Source organism: Canis aureus, chromosome 7, assembly GCF_053574225.1.
Source record: "Canis aureus isolate CA01 chromosome 7, VMU_Caureus_v.1.0, whole genome shotgun sequence".
In the NCBI taxonomy this organism is placed as follows: domain Eukaryota; kingdom Metazoa; phylum Chordata; class Mammalia; order Carnivora; family Canidae; genus Canis; species Canis aureus.
Genome location: NC_135617.1, coordinates 62,652,588 through 62,676,939, shown reverse-complemented (window position 1 = coordinate 62,676,939; position 24,352 = coordinate 62,652,588). Strand labels below are relative to the sequence as shown.

At 50.6% G+C, this 24,352-nt stretch overlaps 2 protein-coding genes across 4 annotated transcripts; both read right to left on the bottom strand.

Moving 5' to 3' along the window:
* Positions 1 to 137: 137 nt before the first annotated feature.
* LOC144317544 (trem-like transcript 4 protein) lies at positions 138 to 9,825 on the bottom strand. 2 transcript variants are annotated; one of them, XM_077904088.1, is made up of 7 exons: positions 9,686 to 9,825; positions 6,804 to 7,165; positions 6,257 to 6,589; positions 4,769 to 4,844; positions 3,308 to 3,426; positions 1,564 to 1,673; positions 138 to 685 (listed from the first exon to the last, which is right to left on the bottom strand). In XM_077904088.1, the coding sequence occupies exons 2-7, from the start codon at positions 6,859 to 6,861 to the stop codon at positions 461 to 463; spliced, it is 921 nt and encodes a 306-aa protein (XP_077760214.1). In that variant the 5' UTR covers positions 6,862 to 7,165; positions 9,686 to 9,825; the 3' UTR covers positions 138 to 460. The 2 variants fall into 2 exon arrangements, with proteins under 2 accessions (XP_077760214.1, XP_077760215.1); XM_077904089.1 differs by having other exon boundaries at positions 3,308 to 3,393.
* Positions 8,893 to 19,115, bottom strand: TREML2 (triggering receptor expressed on myeloid cells like 2). Of its 2 annotated transcripts, XM_077904085.1 has the most exons (5): positions 18,791 to 19,114; positions 16,231 to 16,551; positions 12,268 to 12,685; positions 11,095 to 11,201; positions 8,893 to 10,781 (listed from the first exon to the last, which is right to left on the bottom strand). In XM_077904085.1, exons 1-5 carry the CDS (start codon positions 18,846 to 18,848, stop codon positions 10,702 to 10,704), a joined length of 984 nt encoding a protein of 327 aa, XP_077760211.1. In that variant the 5' UTR covers positions 18,849 to 19,114; the 3' UTR covers positions 8,893 to 10,701. The 2 variants fall into 2 exon arrangements, with proteins under 2 accessions (XP_077760211.1, XP_077760212.1); XM_077904086.1 differs by lacking the exon at positions 11,095 to 11,201 and having other exon boundaries at positions 18,791 to 19,115.
* Positions 19,116 to 24,352: the final 5,237 nt, after the last annotated feature.

Genomic DNA, 24,352 nt, shown 5'->3' with positions numbered 1-24,352 from the left:
GAGATAGTTGGGGAGGGGCTTTCATGAGGAGTGTCACCAAAGAGGAACTTGCACAGTGGGTCAGGATTTCACAGCCCCTGTTTAGGAAGGAAGTGAGGATCACAGAGTGGGGAGAAGATTGTGTCACTCGGAGGCACTGGGGTCCAAATCCTATCTAATTTGTCTCTGCTCCAGTGGCCCTCCTCCCGGACCCTGGGGAGAGGAGTGGGCAGGTATCTAGAGACCCCCTTATATAGGCCCCAGAGTCTGCCCATCACAGACTTCAGACTCAAAGCTTCTCCCCTCTGGAATATAAGGACTGTCCTTTCCTCCTTTTTCCTCATCTCCTTTGTAGGAAGGGGGTAAACCTTTTGCTGGTTTTGGAGCATCTTTGCCACACTGAAGTCCTCCCATCACTGGTGGAGCAGCCTTATGCCTCACAGGTATTTTCTAAGTGTTCACTTCCCAGTGAAGACTGACTTTAGCTCTTGAACTCCCTGTCTGGGGCAGTTGACTTGGAGGGCTGGGATCTGGCTCCAGCGATGTCGGCATATTCCACAGTCAGAAGGGGGTCAGGTATGGGCTTCAGGTTGAGTTGGATGTTGACATAGATGGAGTCCTCAGGCACAAAGTGGTTCAGGTGGGTAAGTGAGGCATAGCAGATGGCCCCAGTGTCCTCTTCAGAGCCCATATGTTGACTGGAGCCCTAGAAATCAAAGAAGACAAGTGTTCACTGTACAGATCACAGCTGGGAGTGGTCAGTGGCCCCTGGGGGCTGCCCAGAGCAGAATGGAGGACAGAGACAAAGATAAGTCATGGAACAGAGTATGGATGCTGCAGAGCCTCTGAGAATGGCTAAAGTCAGCAGAGTCGCCATCACTGAAGAAGTTTAAGAGTAGGCTATGGAAGACGACACAGGTGTGATCCATGGACCAATAGCATAGATATCACCTGGAAGCTTGATAAAATCTCAGACTTTCCTAAGATCTGTTAAAGCAGTCTCTGGGGCTGGGGCCAAGGAAATTCAGTTTGAACAAGTTTTCCAGGTGATTTTCATGCACACTTAAGTTCAAATAGCATTGAGCTAGAAGAGCATTTGGTAGGGATGCCACTTGCAGAGTTGATCCCAGCATTACAGAGAGTTGAACCAGATGACTTTAGATCCTTCCAGTCCTGCAATTCTGTGATCTCAAGAATTTTCATTCTTTAGACAAGACAGACTTACCCAACAGCAATGGCCTGTTCCCCAGCTCCTGATGACAGAGCACCTAGGGAGCCATGTTTCCACCATGTGACCCCTTTTCCCCTAGCTGACTGGACTGGTGGCAGCCACGCCATGAAATGGGCTCCCTGCCCCCATTAACAGTTGGCCCTTAAGCTAGTGCTTAAGAGCAAAAACTAGGGCAGTCAACTTCTCTCTTTCCCTAAGGGGTTTAAATTGGGAAATGTGGGGCAAAGGGTGCATGCAGATGAGGCAACAGGAGCATGAGGAGTCATGAGTGAGCCCAGGTCCAGAGTGAACAGAAACTAAATGTAAACACAAGCTGGGAAACTGAAAAAAAACAACACTGAAAAACAAGATACCCAGGAAAGCTGAGATCGCCTCTGCCTTGATGAGGGATCCTTCCCATGCACGGTGGTCTGTTCCTTCTGGACTGAGATGTTGTTGTAGATGTGGTGGGATTTGTCCTCACCTGTGAGGAAAAGAGTCCAGTTTGGGGCAGGGACCTCTCCATAGGTCCCGTTACCCTGGGAAGACAGGAGTGCTGGAGGTTCCCGCTGGGCAGAGGGGACCCTGGTGGGAGAGGGGCTGGGTCTCAGTGTGGAAATTCCACGCTGCCCCAGGGTGTATGCTGGTGGCCAGCACAGAAGGGTGTCCAGGGATCTGACATCAGTGCCAAGGAGCAAATCAGACTGGAGTCATGTGGCTAATTTGCATAAAACTGGTAAGCTGAATCAATTCCAGTCACTGAAAGTCCCAAATTTAAACATCCATTTAAGTGTAATCTATTTGTGAGGTGTCTGGGTGGCTCAGTCAGCTAAGCCTCTATCTTCAGCTCTGGTCATGATCTCAGGGTCCTGGGATCGAGCCCCAAGTCAGGCTCCCTGCTCATCAAGGAGTCTGCTTCTCCCTCTCTTCCCCACTCATGCTCTCTCTCTCTCTTTCTTTCTCTCTCTCTCTCAAATAGATAAATAAAATCTTTTTTCTTATTTATTTATTTATTTATTCATGAGAGACAGAAAGAGAGAGGGATGCAGAGACACAGTCAGAGGGAGAAGCAGGCTCCACGCAGGGAGCCTGATGTGGGACTAGATCCCAGATGCCAGGGATCAGGCCCTGGGCTGAAGGTGGTGCTAAATCACTGAGCCACTGGGGCTGCCCCAATAAAATCTTTTTTCAAAAGTATAATCTACTTGCTGGTGATGTTATCTATAATATCTTTCAAATTTTTGGACCAGGAACCACAATGGAAAATATTTTATCTCCCCCCCCACACACACACTCTTAAAGTCTAATGAAAAAGTATCCTTCCAACGTGCAAAACATTGTGACATTTGCTTTTTCCTTTCATTTTATGAAAATAGCATTGTGACCCATTAAATTGACTTTATGCACTTTGAAAAATACATGTATAAAATTTTACAACCCATTACTACTTTAGGGTTTTTATAGCTTTAAAAATAAAATCAATGAGGATCAACATACCACTGACTCATTTCCACATTTCAATATTGTCAACACACACATCACTGGGTTATATGGTTAATAAATACGCAGCACATATGTGCCAAACAAACCACAAACAACAACAACAACAAAAGAAAAACAACACAGGAATCATCAAAAGCTACTGATCTCATAAATCTTACACAAAATGCTGATGATTTTACATGTGATCAGTGCTAAAAACTTACAACTTGGACAATTAAAAAGTCCTTTAAGTCCTTTTATGAAGACAACATTTTAAAGCAATCATGACCACTAAAAAGCAATACTGTTGACAGAAAGATTTTTAGATAAATTTGTTTAAAAATCCTTAACTATAAGACAATGGCGAAATATAATATCCCATATGGATGCTAGAATACCCAGTTTTTGGCCATTTAGGCTTGGAAGGAGCTGGCCTTTGAGCCTCTGAAGAGAATGATCCCATGTGCTGCTCTGGCAAAGCAAGAGAACCCAGGGGATCCTGACCTCTTCACTTCACAGGTCTTAGTTTCCTTGCTGGTAAAATGAGTATGATAAGCCTTCTCTTCAGGCTCATGGGCATGAGGACATCATGGCCAAGCCCTCAGGGGTCTGCTCGGAGCCAGCCCTGGAGTTTACCTTTCCCGGAGCTTCTTCGGGCTTTCCTCAAGTACAGGATCATGAGGAAGGTGAGCACCAGCAGCAGCAGGACAGCCACCGTGGAGCTGGGAACGATGAGATGCCAGTTGCTTTGGGGGCTTTGGAATAAGGGACAACCAGCCAGGTGAGGAAAGTGGGAGCCAAATTTCTGCCCAGAAGCCATCCCTCTCTCCACCCACACAGCCATGATAGACTCTCCTGCCCCAAGGAGGAGAGTCTATCAATAGACTCTCCTCCCTAAGGAGGCAGCCCCATGCTCAAAGGTTCTGCCCCTTAGATCATGCATATCCAGCTACATCTGGATTTGTTTCCTCCTCTGTGAAACGGGACTGTTGACCACGTCAGCTGTCTTTGCTCCTTTCTTTTTCTGGCTGCTGTCTCCTAACTTGCCCCTGGGGGGCTTGTTGCAGCATCTGTACCCAGCCCTCCCACATCCTGCCTTTAACTATTTCTTGGTCCTGATTCCTCACCCCTACCTGTGGGATGCCCTCAGCTCTCAGGACACTGGTGTCCTGTGACAAGCCGCGCTGCCATATCACAAACAAATTTGAATAGGACCTGTTCTTATGTCAAAGACAGAACACAAAGGTAGGCTCCCAGGGAAGGTGCTTAGAGTGTCAAAGGTTGAACTTTAATTTCCAGAGGCGCACCTGTAGGGACACCTCTCAGCACCACCTAGTTTCTGGGTTATAAAGCCTTGAAGCAAGGAACCAAGGTTGTGAGAGCCCTGGGCTCCCACTGCAGTGATTATGGGTGGGGAGAAGACAGGGGAGGATGGAGGCCAGAAGAAAAACAACTGTGGGGTCAGTCCCAGGGGCTGCGGCCTGGAAGCCATCAGGCAAGGGTAGAGAAGAAATCAGGCCATGGGTTGTAGTAACTACAGAGTACGGCTTTTCCCTGGAATTTGGGATTGAGGAAGGCCAAGAGAAGAGTGAGGCATATGAGGCAGCCCTGGTCACGTGCCTGGCACTGGGCCAGACCCAATCCCACTTCATCCTCACAGACACTCTGAACAATGGTGGTTCCCAACTGGGGGTGCTTGTGTCCTCCTCCGAGGCAAACTTGGCAACGTCTGGACATATTTTGGTTTGGTTGTCATAACTGGGTGGTCTGGGGGAGGTTTGTACTCTTGCTCTCTAACGGGTAGGGGCCAGGGATGCTGCCAAATACTCTACAGTGCACGGGACACCACTCACAACAAATGTCAATAGTGCCAAAGGTGAGCAACCCTGCTGTAAGGTGAGGATGTCATTGACCCCATTCTGCAGGTGAGAAAACTGAGGTTTAAAGAGGCAAAGTGACCTATGAACCATGTGACTCCCATCTCAGCCCCTCAGAACCAGGTAGCTGTGGGGCCGAGTTAGCTGGAGGTATTCAGCACAGTTGGTCATAGGTGGAAAAAGTGGAGGGTGGAGAAGACGAGGAGGGAGGTCACAGTACCTCTCCATGACAGGGCTGGGGGCAAAGGTCCAGGCTGTGGTCCTCCCAGAGCTCCTGGTGATGGGCAGGGCTGGAGCTGTAAGAGACTGACAGTGAGGAGAGCACTCCATGTGTTTGCCCCACATTCCAGGCTCCTCACATCTAGCCCTTGGCCTTGGGGAGTAGGGGCCCTGGGGAGTAGGAGCCCACAGAGGGCCCTGGGCCAAGTGAGGACTCTGAGAAGCACCACATGCCCTGCATATGAATGACTTTTCCTCACAGTGAAGTGCTCCAGTACAAGAGGCTTTACATTAGACTCACACTGTCACTTGCATATTGGACATATTTCTATAGTCTTTTCTATTTTCATTGTTCTTGACCATGTCATGCACTCTCAACATAGAATGCTTCCCTTCCACCTCTGCCCACTTTTGTCTCTTCTGGATAAATTCCCGCTCACTCATAAGGCCTAAGTGGTTTCACTTCTTCTGGAGAGTTCTCCAGGAGAATCCATACCACTGCTTTCTCCAGCAACTGGTCCCTCCCTTCGCTGGGCTGCCATCTAATGTGCTTTCATTATGCCACCTGCCATCTGCTCCTAACCCTTCCCTTATGTGTCTGCCTTGGATGCAAACGGCGGTGGAATGGGGGGAGGCTCTGTGGGCTCCTCCAGCACAGGAAAGGGTCTCGAGGTCTTTGATTCCCCTTACAGAGTGCAGCCCCTGCCATACATGGAGTGACAGTGAGCCATGGCTTGTGTGGTGACTGACCAAGCAGTCAACAAGGGTCTTCCAGGCGCCCAGCTCACCGAATGGCTGAGCAGGCTTGGCAGCAGGACAGGGGTCTGGGAAGATGCCGTTCAAGCTCTGACCATCACAGGGAAACACGGGGAGGAGGGAGCTTTGCAACTCTGAGGTTTTCAGGAAAAAACACCCGGAGCTTCATTCAGGAGTAGAGCCAAGCTTCCCATCTGAGCCTTAAGGTCTCTCGACACTAAGGGGTAGGTCTAGGGAGATGACCTGGGCTCTCTGAGCCCTTGGCCGCTACACCTCCCAGGCTCACCCCCAAAGTCCGTGTCTACCTCACCAGCTGGCTGTCTCCTGTCTGTTCACATTTCTTAACCCAACCAGTTACCTTCCACTCAAGCACAGCCCTTTAAGAGAAGCTTAGGGGGTTAGGGTCAGGAGTCTGGATGCCCTGGGATGGCCCAGTAGAGCCAGTCTTGTTCAAACCTGAGGTGGCTTTATAGTCATTACAAATCAACAGATGAGTTTTGTTAGTAGCAATAAGAATGTTCAGAGAAATGCATACTATGCTAAAGGAAGAACGAAGTGAGGCAGAGGTCTGAGTTCTTGTGCTGGATCTGACCTTAACCAGCAGTGACTTGGGCAAGGGGTGCCGGTTTGGGCTGTGAGAGCCCTGAATAAAATTACATAAGAATCCTTTCTAGCTCCAGCATCTTGTGATTCAGGATGGCTGAGAACCACACAGAGAAGGGGAAGAACTCACCTGGAGACACCACAAGATGGATATTTCTGTAAGTAAGGATCTCAGAGGATTTGTAGATTCCGCAGGAGTAAAATCCAGAGTCTTCTACCTTGAGCTTGGTCATGGTGACAATGAAGTAGCCCAATCTGACCCCATCCTGAATGGAGTTTCCGGGCTTCCACTGCATCCCCTGGATCCTGGGGTAGGAGGCTAGCACAGTACAAGTACGTGCTGATACCTGCCTGCACCAAGCTTTCACTGATTTTGAGTCTTGCCAGGACTGGTACAGGCACTTCACAGAGATTGTCTCCCCTTCCAGTTTACGCAGCAACTCTGGCTTCTGTTCCCAGGAACCTGAAAATACACTCTCACGTCAGGGAGCAATTTCTCTGCCCCTGTGGGGCTGGCAGGTGGGTGCCACCTTCCTCGGAATGTGCCCAAGACCCAGCCTCTGGCCACAGTGCCACCCTGCTCCTGACCTGCCCTCTGCATGCCTCCTTCATGCCCTCCTCACCAGACCATCTCTCCCTCCTCTTGCCCTATTCCCTCCCTCTGCCCTCCTCATCACCTGAGGCCAGGAGCACCAGCAGGACTGGTGGCAGCAGGCGTGTGGCGTCCCTGGCCATGGGCCCTCTTCTTGAGCGTGGCAGAGTTAGCAGGGAAGACCTGAGGACAGGGAGCCAGGGCTGGGGCACAGGGTTGAGGATTCAGCACAGCCACCCTGGCTTGTCAGGGAAGAAGAGCTGAGGACGGCAAAGTCCTCCAGTGGGGCTCGGGGAGGTCTTGGCCTTGTAGGCAGGAGTCTCCCTCTGCAGGTGCTACACATGGCCCAGTCGGCTTTCAGAGCTGAGGCTCCAGGGGACTCAGCTGCTGCTGGCTCTCTTGCCCAGCCTCCTCCTCCTTGTCATACTGGGGTCAGGGTGTAGAAAGCTGTGAAAGCCCAGGAAGAAACTCTGGTGAAATCAGAACTCATTTCTGCTTTCTCTTTCTCCTCTTTATCCTACCACTTCCCCCTGGCCCCAACTACCTCCTCTCTACCCCAGTATACAGCCTCCACTGAAGGTGAGTGACAGAGTTAGGGGACCCTTTGGAGGTGCCCAGAGGTCCAAGACTTCCTGCTCAGGCCTGCCAGGGAGCCAGGGAGCACTATGGGGGCTGGAGTGGCAGAGGAGAAAGGAGACGGAGAGTCATTTCCAGGAATGGAGGTGCAGAGAATGCCCCTGACAAGGGTGGGAGAGAGTGAACCTGGGGGCATGGGAGCGGGAGGCAGGGGAGAAGGGAGATGCAGAAAGACAAGGACAGGAGGCTGAGGGGGTCTTGACGTCACTCCACATCTCCAGCTGCCAGCCTGCCACAATCCCTCCATAAGCATTTGTTAGAGAGATCACAGTAATCAAGCACACTTTAAGGGATAACTGCCATTAGAAGAACTACAGAAAAACTATCCCCGCAGGCTGTTTCACAACCAAGAAAGGAGAAAATCCTGTAAAAATGCAGTGTGGCAGGTCAGGTAGGTGGGGCGCAGACTCTCAGGGGGAGATTAGCACAGGAGACCAAAAGTGCTTGGGGACCGAGCTGGGAGAAGAAGGACAGGAAGCAGGACAGGGTGACAGGAAGCTCAGACCAGGGTGTGCAGAGTTCTGAGGACAGGATGCTCTCCAGCATGGCAAGAGGTGTTGGGGCTTCAGATCCTGTGGCAGCCAGTCAGCGGGGGGGGGGGGGGGGGGGGGGGGGAGGGGGGGTGCGCTCCCTGGGAGGGGACTGGCTCTCTGCAGCTGCGGCAGCCCCCCAGAGACCCTCACTACTCCCAGCACTGGGGCAAGCAGTTCATCTGCCTGAGAGGCAGCAGCACCAACTGAGTTTGATGTTGAGGGAAAACCCTCCTGCAGCCATCTGGGAGAATGCCATCCTAAGGCTTATGTCCCAGGGTGACACATCTGCCTGCCACGCTCTGCAGAGCAAACATCCCTCCGTGCTGGGTTTTATGTGTCCTTGCCCTTGGTCACAGCAGGAAGCCCTTCGCAGGTGTGGCCCGTCCTTGTCCTTCCCACAGCCAACTGCTCAGGAAGCTTTGTCGCCTCGCCTTCCCTGGTAAAGGCAGCAGCAGCCCTGGCCCGTGTGACACCCCCACCTGCCCTGCCCCTCCCAGCCCTGGATCCATTGGAGATCTGGGTCCTCCTGAGGCTCCAGGGAGAGGATGAAGAACAAGAAGGAGAAAACAAGAGGCTGGGGCTTTCAGGGAAATGTCCCAGAGCACTGGAGGTCCCAAGAGGCCACCCAGGCCATCAGAGCTGGAGAGCTGGGGCAGGGGGTGTGGGCGCCCTGCGTCCTCGCTGTGGAGCTCATGTGGGAGCAGGCTCCGTGGGTGGGCACCTCATGCAGGCTCACTGAGCTCCAGGCGCCCCTCATCCTGGGCAAACGGGGATGGTAGGTCCCCTAACAGCTTCCCTGCCTGGCATCGGGGCACAGCCAACAGGGTGTGTTGGCTGCCCAGGTCCAGCACCCAGCACCTGGGGCCTGGGTGAGTGCCCCGCTGCCCTCCCTAGTCCCTTCCAATTGAGGGCAAAGCAGAGACATAGGTTCCAAAGGCCTTCAATGTGGACAACGCGTCCTAGAGCTGGAGCCGGAGGACCAGCAATCACAAGGCATTTACTCAGTTGTGGGAGGTTTGTGTCACGTCATTTTATCCTGAAAGCAGTCTTGAGAGGTAGGAGTTAGTGTTCGCCTTTTACAAGAGAGGAAGATGAGACCCGAGGGCTAGTGACTGGCTCAGGGTCACGCAGGGACAGGTGGCTTCGCTGGGTCCCCGTCCTGAGCCCTCTGCCGCTCTCCCACAAGACATCCTGTTCTCAGATGAGGAAGGGCTGTCAGTGTGCTGTTGTAGGATCTGGGGAGGGGGGGGTCTTGGGGAGCTTTATTCCTCTGGGGAAATTCAGCCCCCTCCTGGTTACACACCAAGGTCGTGGCCACACCCTCCCGATAGGGAGGATGGCTATCACTCTGTGTGTGTGTGTGTGTGTGTGTGTGTTGGCACAAGGCTTGTCAGTTCCTCAGTCTGAGTCTCCTCTGGTGCCCTCTCCTGGACGGAGGAAAAAGGTGCCTCCTCCCTGCTGTCCCCCAGGATTACCTCCTGCCTCTTCCTCTCTCGCTACATCCATTCTGGGGGCAGCTACCCATCAAAGCTCCAGCTGCGTCATTCTCTTGACTATGAGAATGCTCTTCCCATGTGAGAGGTCTCTGCCCCCGGGTGGAGTGGAGATGTCACGATCCCTAGGTGCTTATTCCAGTTGCCCTAGGCTGCTGGAGCCCCTGCTCTAGAGGGCGAACCCAGTCTGTATTCTTCAGTCCTCACTATAGAAGAGGCCGATTCTGAGCCAGGAGCCAGTGAAGCAGAGGCCAGGCTCCTTCGGCCATTGGACCACCCCACTCCCACCCTGGCCCTGCACCCACCAAGGCGTCCCTCCAGACTGTACTCTGCTCCAAGCTGTCCTTGCTGTGTCACAAGTAGCTCCTCTCTTCCCAGGGGACAATGAGTCCCCAGGGGAAGGTAGGTGATCTACTCTTTCCCTGAGCAGTGGCCTCCCCTGCGGTGGACTCTGGAGGGCCCTCAGTCTCCTGTGGGGGAGCTCAGGTCTGGAGTTGGGATCCAGGGGAGACAGTTCTGAGTGCAGCCTCTGCATGCCAGTCTGGGGACAGGCTGGTCCTGCAGCCAAGGGCTCTGGGCAGCCTGGTCGCAAGCTTTCCCTGAAGGGCCAGCCAGCAGGTGGCAGCAGTGGGAGGCTGGGCTCTGCTGGCTCCCAGGACTTGAGGGACCAGCAGCTGAGGTCAGGGCAGGGCACCTCCAGAGGCCCATCAGGGGACGCATAGCCCTGAGTGTGGGGGACTTGGACCACTCTGGGGTCCTCAGCTGCCATCGACCTCCAGCATCAAGTTGCTATTCCTTCTTCTCCAGGGCAAGGCCTTTGAAACACTGGCTGCCTCTGGGGCTTTTTTTCCCCCCAAGCACATGGGGAAGCTTGAGGGAGCAGAGGGTTGCTGAGGACACAGGGTTCCAGATGGGGAGAGGGCAGCTGTCCACCAGTCCACTTTCCTCTGCTCCATCGCAAGGGGTCCTGAGGCCCACGGGCCGTGAGCTCCCTGTCTGGGTACAGCACCGTCAGGGCTTCTCTGCCACCAGCTGGGGCCCAGGACTCTGTGGCTCTGAGCAGAATCCCCTTGGTGGCTTCCCCTGGGGCTTCCTGCCGGTACCCTCCACTCTGGGTGCCATCCCAGGTTCTCGGCAGCCCAGGGGGACTGAGCAGGTGAAGAGCAGCCTCTCGTTCTAGGGAGGCCTGAGTCCGGCCTTGAGCAAGTCCTCAGCCCCCAGCCTGGCTCTAGTTCAGACAGGTTCCCAGCTCCATCCTCCTCTGGCCTCCAAAGGCCCCTCCAGGAAGAGTTCCCCCACTCCACAGTTAAGTGGCCTCAGATCACACAGGCTTCCACGGAGGCTCTGGTCTTCCAAGTGGGTCCCTCCAGGGTCTAGTGGGATCATTGCATACCCTGTAGCCTGTGAGAACAAGGAGAGAGATGAAAGGGGACAGGGCTCCAGCTCTCTTCTCCCTGCCCCCCATGCTCCTGGGCCAGTCTATCCCCTCTTTCGGTTCTGCCCTCTGCTTCCTGCTAGTTCAGCCCCAGAGGGGTCATGCCGTGCCGCTCCAGCCTGCCCACCCTCCTCCCTCGCCTGGATGCAAAGTAGTCCTTCTGGCTGGACGCAGGTAAGGACACACCACCTGGGGTCGGAGTGCACCCAGGCCCTTTGGAAAGTGTGTCAAGCCCCAGTGCTCTGCCCTCAGGAGGCTGGGAGGGTGGGCTGTACTCACTTCCCATGTGTCTCTTCTTCCAGAACCCATAGACCACGATCAACATCACAGACACTAGGAGGAAGATCAGTATCCCCAGGTACACAGTGGGATGTGAATCCTGGTGCCTGAGGGGACGGGACAGAGTGGGGAGGAGGTGAGCACCCAGTTACCCCCACCTGGACCCATGTTTTTCTGCATGCCATGTGAGAGGAGCCAGACTGAGAGAAAATCTGATGGCCCTGGTGGGAATGATTGGCTCCCTTCCTTGGGGAGCCAGCTATGGCAGGAGGAAGTGACAGGCTCAGAGGTCAGGGGAAGAAGTCCCAGGTGGAGGTGAGCGTCTCTCCACTTTAGCGCCTGTCCTCCATTGTTCCCACAAACCTGAACATCCCTGAGGACAAGGACTCTAAGGGACCCCATTTGTGACCGAAAAGATTGAGAGTCTTGTTCTTCTCATAGTGAGAGCCTCTCCCCACAGCCCTTCCCTCCTTCATCCTCTGAAGCAGATGCAGCAGGTGCATGGCCTGTATCCCCTTGCCTGTAGCACTTCATGTGCGCCGGCCCTTGGCACTTCCATTTAAATTTTCAGCCTGAAGACTTTCTCCTTTTATTAGGTCCCTCTTTGCCACCCATGGCAGGCAGCCCTCCACTGATGACCAATAGGAGTAGTGTCGGTGTAGGAGTCAGTGTATTAAAACCCCAGCTTCCTTGCCCTTCAGGTGGTCGTCTGATACTGGGCCCGAGAGCCTCCCCTGCACTTGAGCTCCGCTGCTCACAGTGGTGGCCAGCTTGATTAGGTTCTCTCCCAGCTGCTTCCCTGTCTCACTTCCCGATGCTCTTTCCACTCTTGGTCCTAGAGGCTGCTTCTAGGGGAGCCCAAATTAAAGAATCTCCCATTTCCCACTTCCTACCCCCAAGCCACATCCTTATCCTGCCCCTACCTTCTCCTCTCCATCCAGACTCTTATGCTGACCAGTTCCCAACCCTCACTTCCCCCTGGCATCCTTTATGTCACCTCTCCATCCTGGCTTCTGGCCTCCCACCCAGCTCTCATTCAGCAGCACACCAGACCGACTTCCTGAAAAGGAAAGGTCTGCAATAACATTTGCTTGCACCTTGAGGTCTGTTCAGGCACCAAGAACTGTTGCTGTATCTGTTCAAATGTCCTCCAAGCCCAGAAAACACAGGTACCTGATAGGGGATAACTTGTTGAGGAGAGCCCCGCTGGTGTGGCACACTTCTGTGGTGGGTGATCCGGTGCGCAGGTGCCCAGCCCTGGTGGATATGGATGCTGGGCCAGCAGAGGAGGCTCTGGCATCGCTGGGAGACACAGTCACTATCTGGGACCCCATGGTCCTCCTAGGCCCCGTGGTAGAAGGGCCAGTGCTGGTGAAGCTGTAGTCTGTCACAGAGGTCAGTCTGATGGACTCTGAGGCAGTGGGGGACACGAGTCTGGTCAAGGTGAGGAGATCAGGTGTGAACATTGTCATGCTGGTGGTGAATGGGGCATCAGGGCCTGAGGTAGGGGTTGGGCCCGATGTGACAACAATTCCACTCTTGAGGATATTGGCCAGATGTGCAAGAGGAGTGCTTCTCTTGGTGGTAGAGGCTAAGGGGCCAGAAAGGGAGAAACGTTAGCCTGAGTCAGAGGCCTCCCCGATAGAAGCAGATCCTCGTCTCCCCTCATTGACCTTGGACCCAGGATTCTGCTCTGCTATGTGACCAGATGTTCATTTGTTGGGGAGAAGAAGTGGAAACAGTAAAGAAGGAAGAGTCTCTCACAGTTTCTTTAGCCTGCCCTGTCAGGCCTCTCCCCTCCCCATGCCCATCTCTCTCATTGCTTCCAGACCCTCCTCATTCCAGGAAGCCAAAGAGATTTCTTCACTATGATGTTGAACAGAGACTTTTCTAGGAGCTCCATAATTGGTGACTAGGGTCCAGAAATGAGGGCAAGGAAGCCTTGATGGCCCATGTTCCAAAGAATACCTCCAGCAGCAGGGTCAGATGCCCTCCTTAGGAGCTTATGAAGAGACACCTGCTCCCCTCATCCATCCTTTCAGCCTTCTACCTCCCATTTTCTAGGAGGCTGGCATTTGGATGGTGGAGGAGTAGGGAGCTATAGGAAGCATGTGGTCCCTTGTGGAGCAGTGTGGTGGAGTCTATCTCCATAGAAAACAAGAGATGGGAGAGAGTCCTTGAGGAAGAGAGAGGGCTGACACAGGAGGCCTCATCCCATGACTGTGCATGGCAAAGGCACATTCCTGAGAGCCAAATGGCCACCATGGAAAGTGCCCATATTTCTGGGCAAGGGAACCCAGAATGAGCAGCATTGGTGAGAGTAGGGAAAGGGGAAGAGGCTGACCTGGAGCCAGATCTCCCACATCATCCTACTCAGCAGTGGGGAGACCCCAAAGACCCTTCAGAGAACTCACATGCAGGTGCCTTGGGAGAGCAACATTTGGACACCCACCTCACAAACGGCTGGGTAGAAAAGAGCCGAACAGAGAAAGGACTACTACGGGGTGGGAGCGCAGTGAAGTCACACAACGACCTCCCTTCCTTCATTCTTGCCTTGGTACTCCAGGGCGTTGGGAGAAGAAGGCAGGGAGAAGTAGCTGAGAAGAACCCCACTTTCCCACCTGCTGAGATGAAGGAGAGGGAGTTAGCCAAGGCTACCTCTTCCTCACTCTGGTGGCTTGGGCCATAACATGTGGTCTTCAAGAAGGAGTAGAAGAAGTGGGGCACCTGGTTGATTCAGAAGTTAAACATCTGCCTTTGGCTCAGGGCATGATCCCAGGGTCCTGAGACTGAGTTCTGCATCAGGTTCCCCATAGGGAGCCTGCTTCTCCCTCTGCCTATGTCTCTGCCTCTCTCTCTGCATCTCTCATGAATAAATAAATAAAATCTTTTTTTAAAGGAGTAGAAGAACATATATTGTTAGAAGATTCGAGGTTTTAAATGGGCTGAGGATTTTTGTTTATTATTTCCTAATAATTTCAATTATCCTAATAATTGAATAGGTCTGCAAAGTTGGAATCTCCTCAAATGGTCTTTAAAAGGTAGATTGGGTGTGGGGGGACATATGCAAAAAGAAAATGAAACCATTTCATGTTTCCTGAAAATTAAGACTTCAATACACCTGTTTTCAACTATTCCCTGGATCTGAAGCAGAAGTGGAGAGGGAGACTTGAGATCTGGCCCCATGTCTTAGAGATAGCAGTTGCCCTCACTCAGTCACAACAGAAGAGGGGGATGCAGGTGGGTCAGGTGTGTAACGAATGTCATCATCATTGGCTGCTTTTTTCAGGTTCTCTTGCTGGTGGGAGGACCTCAGGGCTTGGCCCTTCTCTCTTTTTCTAGAGAACTTTTACATCCCCTTGATTTTTCTTATTAACAGCTTTAAGGGAGAACTTTTACATCCCCTTGATTTTTCTTATTAACAGCTTTAGTGAGATATTATTCACATTCTATATACCACACCCATTTGTATAAGGCACGCCTGTGTGACTACTCCATATTGAGTGTGGGGCAGAGTGGCAAGAGATGAGAGAACTTTTACATCCCCTTGATTTTTCTTATTAACAGCTTTAGTGAGATATTATTCACATTCTATATACCACACCCATTTGTAGCAACAAGTTCAATGGCTTTTAGTATATTCACAGTCATGCAACCACCACCACAGTCAACTTTAGAATATTTGCATCATCTCCAAAAGAAACCCCTACCCTTTAGCTATTACCTTCTACCTTCCCCTTCCTTCCCCCAGCCCTAAGCAACAATGAATCTGTTTTCTGTCTATATAGATTTCTTGAATCCCCTAGACTTTCAATTCTCTTCACAGAGATACTTCCAAATATATCCCCAGCTCTGACCTCTCACCTGAGCTCCAAGCTGATATATCCACTGCCTGCCCCTTTTGCCCACTTGGGGTTCTAGGAGGTGTCTTAAACTCAACATGACAAAATACAGCTCTTGGCTTTTCTCCTCCAAACTAGCTCCTCCCCAGAGTCACCTGACCCAATAAATGATACTATCAGGCCCCTTGCTGATGGAATAGAAAACCTCAGAGTCACTCTTGATTTCTCCCTTTTGCTCCCCTCTTGTCTTACCTACAAAGTGTACAGGGTGGGCAGGAAGCCCAAACATCATAGGTTGGAACCCCTCCACTTCTTTCCACCTCCAGAGGCCATGTCCTACTCCAAGACATTGTCATTCTCAGCCAGAATGTGGACAGTAGTCTCTCTGTCCATCTCTTACCCTTCCACCATCCATCTTTCACAGAGCAACTATTATAATCTTAGAGGCAAACCACAACACACCCCTGTAAACTCTCCAATAGCTTCCTATTGTACTTAGAATAAAACTCAAACTCCACATCATATACTTTAGGGCTGCTGTTTGACTCTCCAACCTCATCTCTTGCCACTCTGCCCCACACTCAATATGGAGTAGTCACACAGGCGTGCCTTATACAGGCCCAGCCCTTTCTCACCTCAGAGCCTTTGCACATGCAGTTCTCCCCACCTAGAATACCCTCCGAAGCACTCACATTTCAACAGGACTAGAGACCTCTCCTCACATGGGCTCTGCTTGATGTCATCTGCTCAGAGACAGGTCCTCTCAGGTCTCTGGTGCTTTAATAGCTCCCTCCACCACTAGAAAGTAGAGTTACTTTCTAACTTGTCACACTGTCTGATTTTAAGAACATTTATCGTTATCTACAATTATTTGTCTGATGATGTATGCCAGCCTATCATCTCTCATCTTTTTAGATCTCATTTTCTTCATTGGTAAAATGGACAGTAATGCCCATGAAGATGTCAATAAAAGAACTGGATGGCGCCTGGGTGGTTCAGTGGTTGAGAGTCTGCCTTTGGCTCAGGTAGTGATCCCGGGGTCCTAGGATCAGGTCCCGCATCGGGCTCCCTGTGGGGAACCTGCTTCTCCCTCTGCCCGTGTCTCTGCCTCTCTCTGTGTGTCTCTCATGAATAAATAAATAAAATCTTCAAAAAAAATAAAAAAAGAACTGTGAAAACCCTGTAGCACAACATGCCTGTTGATGGATTATTCTTCTTACTATATCTGCTGCGAATGAAGTATGAGGCAGGGAAGACACCCCTACCCTCCCAGTTCCCTGGCAGGCCTGCTTACCTGGAGACACTTCCAGCTGGAAGCCCATCATTGGGTACAGGGTCCCAGAGCTGTTGCGCATGCACCAGTAGCGGCCAGAGTCCTGGCGCCTGAGGGCTGCCATGCTGATCTTGACCACCTTGGCCTTGGTGTCATCCTGTAGCACGTAGCGCGGCCCCTGCGCCCAGACCCGGGTGAATCCAGGCTCACACTTCTTCTTCCTGATTTTGCACCATACTCTACCCTCCACGTGGTTTTTGCGGCTCTTGTAGGAACACTGCACAGACAAGGTCTCCCCTTCAAAGTGCTTTACTTTTGTGTACACGTTCTCGGCAGGGGCACCTGGGGAGATACTACTGGTGATCAAGGTCTGGTGAGAGAGGGGAAGGAGGCATCTTGAAGGTTGAGGTGAGGGGAGAGGAGGTGGATACTGCCCTGCTGTCATGGATCTCACAGCTTCAGGGAGAAACACAGCCCTACTCTGAAAGAACTCCCCCCCCCCCCCCGGCCCCATCCAATAGAGGGCATGCACAGGCCCTGCTAAAAGCTAATTCCCAGTCTGAGGCAGAGAGACACAGTCCACCCACTCAGGGAGCTCTCAGTCTATTGGAGTAGACAGTAGCCCTGCCCTCTAGAAGTTCCCAAACTGCTGAGGAAGACAATAATCCTGTGCCCTTGGGGAGTTCTAGGATGAAGATATAGAACTAGCCCTCAGGGAACTCTCAGACTGATGGTAGAGACACAGGCACAGCCCTCAGGGATTCCCTAGGCTAATGGAAGAAACTCAGCCCTTACACTGAGGGAACTCCAATGGACAGAGCCCCTTTTTTCATGATATTTTTCTAGCCCAGTGGGAAAGTAATAGCCCCATTTTCAGGGTCTTATGGGAAAGACCCAGGTCTTGTCTTCAGTGAGCTAGACACACAAATGCAAACAGAAGTCACAAAGTTATAAAATTCCAGACCACAAGCAACTTTGATAGGTAAGAAAATCCAATATTTGAAAAAATTAAGAGCAGTTATTTAGTTCACAAATAAGTTCATTATAGTTATCTTTTAAATAGCAATTTGTCATAGTTCATTTTAGGTGCTATTTCATTTGAAAACATTCTAGTTGCATAAAACCCATAGGTTAAAAACGCCCAAACATACATCTAAATTCCCATTGGAGTGCAGACCCAAAGAATTGTACAATTATTCACTGTTCATCCACAGCCTGTTACAGTCTATGCCTAGAAATAAGATGTGGTCCGTGCGTTTCACAATCCACAGCCTGGCAGGGAGAGAGTAGAACTAGGGGTGGGGGTGGGGACTCAGGGGACAGCGAAAGGGACAAAGTTATGATGGGCTCCCTCCACTCCTCTCCCCACCATAAGCTCAGCTTTTATTCCTCTCACACCACCCAGAGCCTGATGTAAACACACACATACACACACACACACACACACACACACACACACACACTTCTTCCCAGCAGTACAGAGTAGAGAGCACACATTTTGGAGTCTATGTGACTATGGGTTAAAACCCTGGTTCTACTATCAACTAACTGTGTGAGTCGATCCCATAAGTCTCTGTTTCTTCATCTGTCTCAGGCTGTGGGAAATGTGTCCCAGGACAGTGTCTGAAATGTAGCTGGTGCTCCACGTGCTTCCTGCCTCAAATGCAGGTTCCTTCAGACTTCTCCAGCTGAGCCCAGAGCTCTGATAGCCAAGGACCCTGCACTTGAGAGGAGACATCTGCCTGCTTCCAACCCAGCTGCACGCACTATAGCTGAGGCTCGGGGTAAGATAGCACCCTCTCTGAGCATCCCTTTGTCCTGTACAAACCAAATACAATGATCCAACTCAGTTATTTGGTGAGTCGGAGGCTTGGGGGACCCCTGGATTGCTCTACACAGGAGACACACTTCTGCCCTGGCAGAGGGAGGAGCCTCTCTAGGGGAAGTGCAGGGGTGGGGTGCCCCAGGAAAGGGTCTCCTGGGTATTGTGTTCATTTGTGCTCACCTTCCACCCTTCTCAGAGGCAGTAGCCAGAACCGAACAGGAAATGGTAACTTGGTAACCATTGCAGTAAGGGAGGCAGGATTGGGTGAGGCTCCCTCAAGGAGCATTTAGTAGCTATGGGGTGGGTGAGGGGCCTTCAAGGATTGTTTCCCCTCAGGACAGGGGGATGGGGACAGGCGGTAGTGGCACAAGCAACTCAACCAGTTAAAACATACACACACGTGATGCAATGATTCTTATAACCAAAGAGGGCTTTCTCGACAAGAGAAGGAGGCTTTTTGCGTGAGTGTCCATGGTCAGGGGTCCTAAGGAAGCCTGGCAGATGAAGGGGCCCAACCAGAGAGGGTCCAGAGCTTTATCTTATTTTGTGAGTCCTGTATTAGCTTTACCTGGGGCCAGATAGTGGGATGCAATCTTCTTACTGTTCTCTGGTTAGAAGCCCCTAGGTCAGCCCTCTGACCCCTCTTCCAACCCCACAAAGCATGAAACAAGATTACTGGGCAAGGAAAAGCCTGGAGGGAGACTCCAGAAAAAGGGCCATTCCCTACCCCCTGAGCCAGCTCCCCTGCCCTCTCACCTGAGACATGGCTCTGGAGCCACAGCAGCAGCAGCAGCAGGAGGAACATGGGAGCCATGGCTCCATCCAGTTGGGGACGGTCACAGGCCAGCAGGGGGCCAGGCCACCCGCATCCAGGGTCTGGGCCCCACGCCAATGCAGGACGTGTCACTTGGGTCTGCCAGGGAAGGACCTGGCGTTCTGAAAGTGCAGTTGCCCATTTAGGGAAGTGAGGAAGTTGTGGGACCTACTACGATCGGCAGACCGCAGGGCCCGCAGAGCCTGCGGAGGAGGGCGGCGCTCGCTGCTGTTTACGCCCTCTTCCCCGAAACTTCGGGCAGGTGTGGCTGCTCCACCCAGCCTGCCCCCACACCCCACCCCCAGCCCGAGGAGGGCTCTCAGGGTAGAAGACTCCCCACCTTCTCCAAACCTCTCCTGGAAACTGGCCCATGGGGGGACCTCCTACTCTGAAACAAGGGGTCCGTCTAGGGGGGCTGGGGCGAGTTTTCTGGACCCTCAGCAACAGACTCCCTGGGATCCCCTGGGCTCAGAGGTCCAGGGGTAGGGCTTGGGGTTGGGGCAGGGCACCTCGGATCCTAGGTTTCACCAACACGCATTTCCGAGGAAGTTCTCGCAAACTCCATCCATTCATTCGCTCAGCCCTCCCGCGATGCGCTCCTTCCCTTGCCCTGCTTCCCTGGCCAAGGTCCTGGCTGGTGACAACAGCCCCTGACGCTCCCGCTGGCAAAGAGCCCCTTCTGTGCTCACACGCGATCCTATTTCCGTCACGGCTAGAATTACAGGGAGAAAGGAGGCAAATTGTTAAGTCTCAGATCATATGGTTTGGGCGCCGGGAGGGGCTTCTGTGCTGTCACACGTGGGCGCGCGCGCGCACACACACACACACACACACACACACACAAACTGTCTCTCCCTTTGACTACTCCCTTGTCTCCTTATCTTTCTCCCTCTCTCCCATTCTCTTACCAACCCCTCTAATCACCCACCAGCTCTGCCCCCTCGGTCACGGAGGCTCCCCCTCCCCGCGCTCCAGGAGCCACGCCCCCAGCCCCCCAGCCCAGGCCTGGCCCCCAGCCGGCGCGCGCATGCCCACTCCACTTCCTCTCACTCCACCCTATCTCGCCCAGACAGCCGCCGGGCTGCAGCCAAAATGACCCAGCATTTGGCCCAAGACCCCACCCTCTACTCTGTCCTGAGCTCTAAGACTCAGAAGGATAGACTCCTGACATCCAAGAGCCATGTCATCTGTTCCTTTGGGGTCGGTGGAACCTACATGACTATGTGCTCCCTGTGCCAACTCACCTGTGCCAACTTTCTTCTCCTTAGGACTCACAGTAACAAGTCTCAAACCAGGCTTGAACTCCCAAATCCCAAACCAAGGAAGTTTGATCTTTGCTGAGTCCAAACTTGCAGTCTCTTAACTTATTCTCCATTCATTCTTTCATTCGTTCGTTCATTCGGTCGATCGTTAGTCTTTACAATCTTATGCGCCACGCGAGGTGCTAGGCATTTGGGGTAGAGGCATGAACTACAGTTGTCATTTCAGACCTCTCAACTCCCAGAAGACGTGTTACACTTTCCTTATTCACCCAGATGCCTGTGTTCGAAGGCCCTCTGCCCTCCCAACATGAGAAGTCTTCTTTCCTTCCTTTCCTCCATGCCAGGGATTAAGTGGCTTCTAGAGTGGAGGGTGCCATTTACACCTTGTGGGGGGTCTTATTGCTTGGAATCAGAGCGATAGCTGTGAGGATAAGGCCATAAGAACCCCAACACTCTCATTCCACTGAGAGGAAGTATAAACTGGATTCAATGTTACTTGAGGGAAATTTGGAAGGATTTATCAAAAATCTCTAAAATGTGTATACATTAGGCTTTTATGTACAAGATGATTTAACACAGCACAATATTTTTTCTTTACATTTATTTTCCCATTAAAAAACTGAGGTTTAGGGGTGCCTGGGTGGCTTAATCAGTTAAGCATCTGCTTTCCACTGAGGTCATGATCCCAAGGTCCTGGTATCAATCCCCATATGGAGCTCCCTCCTTAGTGGGGAATCTGCTTCCCCCCTCTGCATCTCCCCCTCCCCATGCTCTCTCTTTCTCTCTCTCTCTCAAAAGTAAATAAATAAAATCTTTAAAAAAAAAAAAAAAGAACCAAAGACAAAACAAAACAAAAATACCCCACTGAGGTCTAACTTACATAGAGTAAAATTCCCCTTTCCACAAAGAAAACTCCAGGCTCAATTTTCTTCAATTTCTTTGGTGAGCTGCACCAAATACTTAAGATAGGATAACACCCACCGATGTTACAGAAACTGTTGCAGGCAGAAAAGGAGACATATCCCAACTTGATTTGTAAAGTCAGAATATCTTTGTTGTTGTTGTTGTTGTTGTTTTTAAAATTTCACTTATTTATTCATGAGAGATACACACAGAGAAAGAGAGGCAGAGACACAGGCAGCGGGAGAAGCAGGCCCCATGCAAGGTGCCAGACGTGGGACCAGATCCCGGGCCTCCAGGACCACGACCTGGGTGGAAGGCAGTGCTAAACCGCTGAGCCACCCGGGCTGCCCCAGAATATCTTTGACACTAACACCTGACAAGGATTTTACAGGAACAGAGAAGTACAGATGTGTATGCCTTATGCACATAGATAGAAACATCTTTAATCAACTATAAGCAGATCAAAACCATCAATGTATGTAATAACATAAAACAATATGACCAAGTGGGGATTATCTCAGGAATGTAATTTATGTTCAACGTTTGAAAATCAGTCAACCTAATTCGCCGTGTCACCAGAAAAAAAAGATTATCTCAGTAGATGCAGAAAAAGCACTACTTCTCCCACTACCACCACCAATTCATAATTTAAAACTTTCAGCAAAGCAACAATAGAAGAGAATGTCCTGGCCTTAATAAGGGACATTCATCAAAACCTACCTCTAACATTTTATTTATGGCAAATATGTCGGCTACATTTCCCTTAAGATTGTTCATGGTAGATGTAGGCTGAGAGCTCAATGCCCTGGCCTTGCTAGATGTTCAGTGTTCTGGATATGACTCTGGGTTTTTCTTGTTTTATGGATGTGATATCTTCTTCTGTTCCCTGAAACATTTATCTTTCACTCACAGGAAATTATTCTGTTTGCTCAATATGATTTTCTCTTAGGCTATGAATTTCCTCATGTATAGTGCAGACAGAATGATAGATCGTGGTTATCACATCTTATTTGTGGACAAAGCATTTTGGAATAATTGTCTTCTGCTCACATTTTGAGCTGCCAAGGCATCTGCTTTTGCCATTGTTAGTTGCATTTGATTTTTTAAAACTTGCATGAATTCCTCAGTTTCTGGTCTGCTGATTATAACCTTTCTTATTTTCAATTTAACAATTGAGTCTTTTACTTTTTAAGGTATTCAAGATGGGGAGGAGAGGATAGCTGGTGAGATTCGTGTGCTACCTTGCTCAGTTTCCCCCTGCATATTTTAGTTCAAGGGTTTGCATTTGAGCACAAGAGAACATACATGTCTTCTGCTTGGTAAGTTTTCCTATAGAGTTATTTGTTGAACAGAATTCCTCAATTTTGATTTAATAAAATTAATTTTTTTGCCTTATGATTTGTGCCTTTAAAACTTTGTGTAATAAATGCTTCTTCATTCCTAGGTATTCATCTGCAGAGGTTTTTTTCTATTAATTTAATAATTCTATTTTTCACATATATGTCTTGAATTCATCTGGAGTTCATCTTTGTATTTAATATTAGGCAGAGATCCAGTATTTTTGGTTGTCTTATTTTTTTAATATACTCTGCCAGTTTTCTCAAGGATGTCTACCAAATAATGGGCTCTTTGTCCCATTTTTCATGGTGCTTCCTTAATGTAAATGCAGAGAAACCTTCCATGGTCAGTCTGGAGGAGCTAGGGACTGGGAGGCGGGTCTTGGAATGTTCAGTACTGGGATAAAGGGTCACCACAGATGAATGGGAGCTGGAAGTTGTCTCAAGAAGACTTTTTTCACAGGGCTGTGGTGTGAGTGGTTTGGGGGGGAGGGCTCCCAATAGCTGGGCAGGGGTAAGAGAATAGGTACTCATCTGGGATCCATGGAGGATATTAAATGCACTCAAGAGTCCTGAGGCCCAGACTGGTCTGACACAATCAGAAACCCCCATCACTGCTGCCCCTACAGTATCCTTATCACCCTGAGGAGGGAAGACAAGGAGGAAATTCATAAATGGAGGTGAATTTTTTTCCCTGCCCCTTCCTCCTATCCTAACCCTGTTACTGGGTCCTCCTCTCCTCCTCCCTTCCTTTTACCTACTTCCAGCTACCCCTTCCTTTATGCTAAAAGCCTAGCTCCAGAAAGAGCTAAGGATCAGAGTTCAGTGGGGTGGTAGGGATAGAGCCAGAGGAGTAGGAACAATCCCACCAGGTCAGAAAGGACAGGGCCATCAGGCTGAACTGAAGATACTGAGGCCCAAAAAGAAGAGCAGATTTGTTGAGGTGATGGGGGTGGGAGAAGTAGTAGGGAGAAAGCCTCAGAATCAGAGCTAGACATACCAGGAGCGAGGACCACACAGAGGGGCCCAGCGAGGGCTCTCAAGAGCCTGCCTGGGTCTTTGCCCTATCTGTGCTGCTAAGTGCTGGGTGACAGTTTCTGGCCAGTGCCATGGGATCTCTGGGCCTCCTTTCCTCAGTTGTGATATCTTGGATAATCTCTGAGATCCTTTAGGTTCTGAATTCCAGAAGGTTCCTCCTCATGACTGTGTGGCTGTCAGGGAGGGAGGAATAATGTCTATTTTGTAACGGAGTTCCTATGTATCATATCCCTAAACCCACCAAGCACTTTACCATGTCTTCATTTTGCTAATTAAAAAGGTGTAAAGTGGCATTTCATGGTTGTTTTAATTGATATTTCTTAGGTTATTAAGAATTGTGAACATCACTTACCTGCCTTTTGGATTCCCTCTCCTGGAAATTGCCTTTCACATGTTCTACCCATTTCCACTGGGATTCTTGCCATCTTATTGATTGGCATAGCTTCTTGTGTGTTATACATCATATTGCTATATTACTTTTAGATATTTTCTTTTTTTTAAAGATTTTATTCATTTATTCATGAGAGACACAGAGAAAGAGGCAGAGAGATACAGGCAGAGGGAAAAGCAGGCTCCATGCAGGGAGCCTGACGTGGGAGTTGATCCGGGGTCTCCAGGATCAGGCCCTGGGCTGAAGGCAGTGCTAAACTGCTGAGCCACTGGGCTGCCCACTTTTAGATATTTTCAGTTAATTTTTTCCAGTCTATCATCTGCTTGGTAAATTTTCCTATAGAGTCATTTGTTAAACAGAATTTCTCAATTTTGATGTAATCAAATTAAAAAATTTTTTTGCCTTATGAGTTGGCAAAATCACTAAGCCTTTAAAACTTTGTATGAGAAGTTCTTCATTCCTAGGTATAATGCTTCCTTATGATAAAGGATGTTGTCGTGTATATAGGGAACTGTTTGGAAGCCTACCCTATGTCAGTGTCTCACTTGTCAGTTCTTGTACCAGCACCACTGA